At 38.5% G+C, this 8,677-nt stretch overlaps 1 protein-coding gene across 22 annotated transcripts in view; it reads right to left on the bottom strand.

Annotated features, from left to right (window-relative positions):
* The window catches only part of LOC126399070 (adhesion G protein-coupled receptor F5-like), a 155,030-nt gene that overhangs the window by 2,072 nt on the left and 144,281 nt on the right, over positions 1–8,677 (bottom strand). For all 22 annotated transcript variants that reach the window (XM_050058838.1, XM_050058837.1, XM_050058840.1 and 19 more), the window contains 4 exons: positions 3,529–3,696; positions 2,006–3,406; positions 1,850–1,891; positions 267–332 (listed from right to left, as the gene is read on the bottom strand). In XM_050058838.1, coding sequence (XP_049914795.1) covers positions 267–332; positions 1,850–1,891; positions 2,006–3,406; positions 3,529–3,696 — 1,677 coding nt within the window. The remainder of the gene's footprint in view (positions 1–266; positions 333–1,849; positions 1,892–2,005; positions 3,407–3,528; positions 3,697–8,677) is intronic.

Raw genomic sequence — 8,677 nt, 5'->3', positions numbered from 1 at the left:
GGGGGCAAACACTTTTTCACACAGGGCCATGTAGCTTTGGATTTTTTTCTTCCTCATTAATAAAACCCTTCATTTAAAAACTGCATTTTGTGTTTACTTGTGTTATCTTTGACTAATGTTTAAATTTGTTTGATGATCTGAAACATTTAAGTGTGGAAAACATGCAAAAAAGTAAGAAATCAGGAAGGGGGCAAACACTTTTTCACACCACTGTATATATATATATAAATAAATATATATATGTATACATATATATATGAACTTACTCTTGTTGGGTTAGAGCCAGAGCCTGTGCTTGATGTAGGTAACTTTCTTGAGAGGATAGAACGGATCTACAGGCACAATTAAATTCATGTCAGTATCAAAATCAATAGTGTCCAACTGCCCTGCAACATCAATACTCTGAAATAATAGTTTGACATTTGGGGGAATTATTGTTATTTAATGAGTTTTAGAGGTGATAGTAGGCAGATATTCTTTGAAATGTTTAGACAGAGCCAGGCTACTTCCTCCCAGTCTAGCTAGGCAAAACAAATTGCCTCCTGTCTCTAGCTCCACACTAAGCGCTCAAAAATCTGTGTGGCAGTGGGGGAAAGTACCTCAGTATATTTTCTCAGGAACTGTACTGTCCAGTGTGTAGTATTTAGTGGGATATATTGGCAGGAATTGAATATAATATAATATGTATATTTTCTTTCATTTGTAATTAACCTAAAGTAAAAATTGTTGTGTTTTTGTTACCTTACAATGAGCCATTTATATCTACAAAGGGAGCGGGTCCTCATCCACGGAGATCACCATTTTGCACCATCATGTTTTTACAGGACAGAACAGATAAACCAAACATTGACTATAGATAGGGACACCATAGTTAGCAACCTCTTCGTGACAAGAGTGTAAAAAGATACATTAATTTATTAAAATGTATTTATTTATTTAACATGGTTTAAATCACCTAGGGTCTCATTTATAAACATTGCCTGAAAGAGGCATACGCCAGATGGTAAGGGGGAAGGCTGATTGCAAAAACTGTAAAAAAATTTGATGGCACACACAATTTTTAGCTTTTGTCTGTACGTACATTTGTAGTATGGATCCTATGCACTGTTTTATAAATGACACCCCTGGTCCATATGTTGGAAGAGGAATAGACCTTGCAGAATTCAGCTTCCAGTAAAAACCTCCTAAACAATAAACACTGAAGGAATTCTACACAGGGAAAAATTTCAAGCTGGTTACAGCCTTCAATCCTCACCACTAAATGCCACTAAATCCCCCTAAATCTTACACACTGCAATTTAGAGGTATTTGTATTTGACTTGAATATTTACATTTTGTGCTGCATAATACTTTGACTCCACTACATTAGTGAGGGAAATATTGTACTTCTTTACTTTTTTCTTTATGACTATATTTGATAGTTACTCTTTACTTTGCAGATTACATACAACACCTGTGAAAATACAATGGATTGCTATAGGATAAAAAGCAGAAAAATGTCCTCCACATCAGCCAACTTCAACAGTAAAAAACCTGCTAAAACATTATTGCATCATGAAATGGAACCATACAATATCTGATAATAAAACATTGACCATAGGCAATACTTTTTTTCATACTTTAAGTACATTTTGATGGTAATACTTTTGTAGTACTTTCATTTGAAAAGATTTTCATATTCAAGATATTAAGTTGCAATGGAGTATTTTTACATTGTGGTATTAAATAAAGGATTTAAATACTTCCCCAACCACCACACAGTATTGTATTTGGTTTCTCATCTAGCTCTCCTCAAAGCAAAGAAGTGCGTCTCCCAAAATGTCAAACTATTTCTTTGAAGTCATCTTACCTTTGAGTCAAACAGTGTCCCAAATACTAAAATAAAGAAACCCTGTGAAAATAATGACATTGTGCACATTTCTTTATAATTTGAACGACAAACAGAAAATATTTGTATACATAAATACTGTCATGTTAGCATTAACCTTTCAATGGATGCAAATACCTGTAGTGAATTGAAGAATGCAAAGGCAATATGGATTCCTCTATCTGTTGGTGATATCATGGTTCCCACTCCCAAAGACCAGGTCAGTCCAAATAAAGGAGTCAAAATGACCACACACCTTATAATGACCACCATTGTATGCTTTTCATCTGTTTGAGCAGCATCTCCAACACCCCTTCTCAGCATTTTGAACAAGACCACAATTACAATTAAAATGTTGATGAAAACTATAGTCAACGCAGGTATCACCATGGCCAGCAGGGCCATGGACTCGAACCAGTTGAGCCAACAAGCCTGGTCTCTCCTGATGTATTCATCGTTTGGTGCCGTGACAGCAACAGTAATAACAGCTATCATCAGAGGGCACCCGTAGCCTAAAGTGAAGCCAATGGCCAACATGGTTGACTTGGACATGTGGGAGAAAACCATGACCGTCCGGTAAAAGAGCAGAAGGCCTGACACAAACATCCAAAAGAAAAGCGCAAGGAAGAAAAAGTGCATAAAAAATGTTGCCGTGCTGCATGGTCCAACTGAAACTGTATAGTCCTCCCTTGGGTTTTCAAGGGGGTTCTTAGCAATTGAGGCAGCGATGATGAAACAGATGTCAGCAATCAACAGGGACAGGGCAGTGTTAATGATGGAAACATGACGCATGAAGGCAGTGCTATTTCTGGTAATGGCTTTCCAAACATATCCTTCAATAATGAGACATACAACTAAGCTTGCCAGAGATATCCCAACTCCAACATAAGTGATTATATCCAAGGCTAGTATCAGGTCTTGAGGGATGTCTGTTGCCATCAGAATTGAGAAGGAGGTGAGATGGTTACAGCTGCAGGTTACGGTGTTGTTTATGTCGGAAACAAACGTACAACCCTTATCATCCCAAGCACCCAGTTTATCAAAGAGTGTAAAGTTCCAGAAGACGCACTGTGGGTATAGTGAAAGGGAACTGTTTAGCTTGTCATAACTCAACGTAACATTCCTAATTGTTTCATTTATTTGGACCAGCACCACAGCAGCATTGATGGCATTAGCAGTGACAGTGTCGTTACTGGTGGTGTTAAAGAGGCTGACTTCAAAGCTGGAGTTTCGTGGTGGCATAACATTGTAAAGGGTGGAGAAGGTGATGGTAGTGATAGAGACGTTAAACAAGTTGGTATCTGGAATGTCTATGAGGATGCTGTTGTTCAGATCGGCCCTGAAGGAGTTATTAAACATGGTTCTGTTGAGCAGGATCCGTTCAGTTGCAAAGTCAAACTCACCGACCAACCCATTAGAGAGGGACTCCAGTGAAGCCAATAATTCTGAGCTTGCATTGCGAGTTTGATTTGCATTCAGAACTGCCCAGGATTCTCTTGAATCATCACCAATGATGACATCAACTGTTTCAAGTATATTCTGCAGATAAAGAGACATTTCATTGTAATGAAACAACCTTATCATAAAGTCAAAAAGTACATTTGTTGACGTTACACCCATAACCTTTACCAAGAGGCCACAGATGGGAGGGTTTAACCAACCTCTATGACAGGTCGAGTGACTTCCTCAGTGGAAACAGTTGCAATGTTTTGTATGATGTCAACAATAGCTGATATGGTTGCAGATGAATTTGCAACTTCTGTTTTTTCTTCTCTGACAGTGGCACTTAGATTCACCACAAAGACTGGTACTTCCTCCACAACCAAATCCTAAAACAATGAAACATTAACAACACAAAAATATGTTACCACATTTTTGTGTGAGATTTAAAAGTATTTGTGACAAATGCAGAGATGTTTCTTTCTGGCCACTAGAAACTGGTACAGACAACAGCTGTGCACTATTTAAGACACAACAATAGAGGGCAGACTAAAATAATGTGCTGCTGTTATGCTGGGTTCAGACAACACAATATCAGCCTGAATATAGCCCAACGCAGCCATCCTACAGGATCCACTCCGATCATAAGTGACAATTGGTGTTGTGTGCATTAATCATTGGCTTTATCCTGTGTAATGTATCAAAGAAGACGACAACCAATGCTGTGTCTGAGACCCCTCACTACTTTTATGAGAAAGTCTAGCATATTTGAGTTATTTTTGTCATCCACAACTACTCCCATTACAGCCATCACTTTGACCAATAGGAACACAGAGTGATCTGCTACAGCATCACAGCCTTTTAGATATTTCCTCTAGGGAACACAACGGAGTGAAAAATGAAAAATGCTGGCATGAAACAGCAGAGACACTTCAGCAACCCAGTCAGTCAGTACTGCCATTGCATCAAGCTTGCAAACAATGTTTTTTTCTTCATAATGAAGAAAGATATAAAGGAATAAAATTCACAAATAATGGTGGGGCTTTTATTTACCACAACTGCAGAGGGTACCAGCTTCATTTGAAAAATACTATATTAGACATAATACTTTATTTATAGACACAGGCTTTTATCTCTCATTACCTCTGTATTTTTCAATTTTTATCTGTAATCCACTCCTGTTTGCCCCATTAGATTTAATGCATTACACACATCATTTCAAACTCAACATGTCCAACATATCCATTTAGAAATGAAAGCCCTCTATTTCATTTCAGTGGACAGAATTCCTTCAAATTATAAAAAAGGTTTTTATAGTGAAACATTTGCAGGAACTTGTAATGGAGTGACAATTTTCATAGCATACTTCAAATGTAGCTCCTCCCATCTGGTGGCACTTTTTTACATTATAACTGTTGGGATTCACAGGACCACAGATGATTTATTATTTGGTAAAATCATCACGGGACAATTTAAAGGCTTTTTCCTCTGCATGCTCTTTGTCTTCAAACAAAGAGGGCTATGCGACACCCATCTCCACAGGAGATCTCACCTCACACCTCAGTAAGACTCAAGTCCCAAAACTTGATTGGACAAGACCTTTTACAGTGACATGTGACTCTGTGATGTCACAGGCATCTGTACAAGATCTGCTCCCTTCCACAGAACTTTCACTTCTTGCTGCTGAAGCAGCTCCAGACCGCTCTCCGGCTGGGCTTGGAACAGCCCAGAGGCCCAAACCCCTGCTCCAGAGGCCCGAACCACTAAAGGGAGGGCAATTGATCACAGACTCTCTGACCTGAAACAGAAAGGTAGAGTTGCAAACACAAGGTGTGCAACTGGCTTTCCAGCAACAAGGAACTAAGTGAGTCAGCACCCAGCGTCTAACTCTGCAAGGACCTCCAGGGACCAGCTTCCTCAGATCAGAACCTTTAGAACAAAGGACCCAACAAAGACTGCAGCTGAAACCACACCTTCCCAGCCTTCCTTTGCCGGCTTTCTCCCATCTACTCAAGGATCGGTAACGTAACAACTGGGCATAGCTTATCACAGCTTTACAGGCTAAGCAAGACTGTTTGACTTGTTGTATGTGATTTGATGCTGTTCATTGAGTTATTGTTGTGATTGTTGGCAGTTAGGTCATTGATTAGTTGGCTTCGCCAAAGCTAAGTGTTTAGTTTGCTAATACTGTTTACAAACAGATTCTTGCACACAACTAAACAATCTCTGCACTAATCCAGACCATTTGCAACACACGTCACATTGACATACACTCATGAACAAACAGGCTTTCAACAGAGCTACACCCAAACAGGCATTTCAAAGTTCCCGCTTCTTTTCCTTTGTCTTTGTCCTGACCACACAGTCAGACAAACACCTCCCCCGAAACTGAAGCAGCCTTGATTCGGCCATTGTAGTAGTTCTCTGTTGTCAGCCACTTTGCTTTGTAGGCCAAACGGCTCCTTGATCACCACACCCGCCTTTGTCTTTCTCTTCTTTCTCTCTCTCTCTCNCATTATTTAACATAATTATTAATTATTAATAATAATTATTAATTATTTCCGATAGCCAATTAAATCCCAACATATTTGATGCCTCCGTGTGAAGCCTAACATGTTGACCCCAACATTTTTGGTGCCGCCGTGTGAGGTAAATATATGTTGACATAAATAGTTTTGCTGGGGCATGAACAGCCATAGTAACTAAAAATAAATAAATAATAGTAATCATAACAAAATTTGGGCACGAATAATCCGATGCGATGACATCATGCACATCATGATAGACGATGATTGGTGGAGGACCAACTTATAGTCTGTCAAGTCTCTCGACCAAGTCCCAGCAAGATTTTATGTTTCCATTGTCACCAATCTGAGGTAGTGATTGGTGAAATGGATAAACATGTCGTGTAATCTAAACCTGGCATTAGGGATGTCTGATTCTTTAGGCCCCGATTGAGTCCTTTAATACCAGGTATCTGCCATAGAGAGTCCTATCCGATATTCACTTAAATGTTGATTAAATATGTATCTGACACACTGAAAAAAACAGCTGTAGCCAACCTAATCAGGTACAACTTATTTTTAACAAGCTTCTTCAATCAAATACTGAGGGTCCTTGTTCAAACAAAGTTGAAAAGCTTAAATTATTGATGTGATAGAAAATAAAAGTTTAACTGTGAGATTGTGTCTCCTAAAATGTATGTGAGGTGATTAAATAGAGAGAAGACATATCACCCTGGTGAAATCGTTGGAATTACAAAAACACTATCCAAAGCCCTGCTGCAGAGTGGAGGTTCTTCACTCACAAATGGTGTGGCTATGCACAGGCCACAGAGAGCATTCTAACCAGACAACAGATGAGATTAATTTTTGCCTATTTTCAGGTTTCTCACAGAATTAATAATTATTTGTGATAGCTGTTATGACCTGTATTTGTCATTGTTTACTTTCGCAGTATGCGGCCTGCTGAATATGCGCAGTAGTGTTTCTCCTGCTGGCCCTGAGTTCCCGCTCAGCTCATAGACTTTACACTATGATGATGTCACAGATTTTAGAAACACTTTTCTCAGCTTGAGGAACATTTTAGAAATGTAAAATCTCCATGTATCAAAATTTCATAACAGAAAGAGTCATAACTGACCTTGTTTGCAGCTGGAGGTGTCCTATCAAAAGTTTTACAGACATCTCTTTCATGATAGCGGCCTATGGGGAAAATGTTTTTGGGCTGCAGATGATTTGCCAGGGTTCTTAAGCAGTATGTGACTATGCAGTCTGCAAAAATGCAAAATGCAGCCTGAAGTTTAGCTGAAGCTTATATTAGGCATTAGCAGTCTGGGTTTGCCAGATTGAATGGATATCAAAGTTACAGTCTATTTGTTTCCCTTTTTTTTTTGCCAAGCTTCAATAGAGAGATATGTCCTGGTAGTCGCATTGAAAGGACAAAACACTAGATGTGAATGTATGCTGGAGGGGGGCTAAAGAAAAGGAAGAAATCTGATAAATAATTTATGATGGCCAGTTAACCCAAATCAGTCACACAGCTGTCCAGTGCTAGTTATATTGGAAATAGACAGCAGACTCTGAATGGAACACTTGACACTGGATCTACAGGGAACCTCTCTAAGAGACTCCTTCATAAGCTACTCTCTATCATTTCAGTTGCTCATGCTGCTATATAAGAATCATGTATGCTCCATACCAACACTATAATATGCTCTAGTACAAGACTCATGAGCAGGACAAGAGGAGCCTATTATGTGCACTCATGTCACATAATCAGTAAACAAAGATCTTAATACAAAAATGATCTACATCCTGAAATCAGAATTAAAATAGTAGTAAGGTACTGAATATAAATCCCAGGGTTTGCTCCTAGGCTTTGCCATAATTTATTTTTATTTTTTTTTATGTTAAGTAATGTTGTCATGAGACTTTAACATAAAAAGGCCAGTGGCATTATAAATAATTCTAAAGTTAGATGAATGGAGAAGGGCTAGAAGAGCAATCAATTCAATGCAATTAATTCCTTTAAATCCGATAAATCACCAGGTCTAGATGGGATTCCGATTGAATTCTATAAGACATGTTTTACTTATATAAAAGATCCCATTCTAGCATGTTTCAATTATTCATTTCAGATTGGTAAAGTAAGCGGAACTCAACTCAAGGAGTGTTTGATCTCTCTTTTTTAAAGCGAGAGGCAAATGGTCGATACAAAGATCCAATTAGATTAAAAAACTGGAGACCTCTAACTAATAATAATGAATACAATCTAAATGTATTGCCTCTAGAATCAAAAAAGGCATTCATGATATTGTGGATAAAGATCAGAATGGATTTATTGAGGGTAGATCTGTTGGTGATAGCATCAGACATCTCTAAGAAATTATTGAACTGTATGAAAAAGACAAAAAAACTGGTCTAATCTTTGTGGCTGATTTTGAAAAGGCTTTCAATACAGTGAAATGGGAGTGCATCTATAAATGTTTATAATATTTTAACTTTGGTACCTCTTTGATAAAATGGGTTAAAGCAGCTGTGCGGAACTTTTCGTTTTCGTTGATTATAGCGCCCCTTTGGTCGAAGCGATATGACACCCACAGCCTGGTGTCGTAAAATTCCGACTACAGCCGGCAATTACCGCATGCATTTGTTTTGGAGAGCAAGAGGATTAACTAACATCAGGTCAGTCCAAGTAATTAGTGGAAACAGCAAAATTACTCAGTAAATTCTCCTGTCGTGTTTCTGTTCTGATCTAATCTAATCTGTTGTGTATTTTGAGCTACTAAGGCTACCGTAGTAGTGTGAGCCTCAAGTTATTCTGGGTAATGTAGTAACCGTTGTTGTGCTACTGGAAACAATGAGAAGC

This window comes from Epinephelus moara, chromosome 12 (genome assembly GCF_006386435.1).
Source record: "Epinephelus moara isolate mb chromosome 12, YSFRI_EMoa_1.0, whole genome shotgun sequence".
Classification (NCBI taxonomy): Eukaryota; Metazoa; Chordata; class Actinopteri; order Perciformes; family Serranidae; genus Epinephelus; species Epinephelus moara.
Note: the sequence above shows the minus strand (reverse complement) of the source record. Positions and strands in the feature narration are given on the sequence as shown.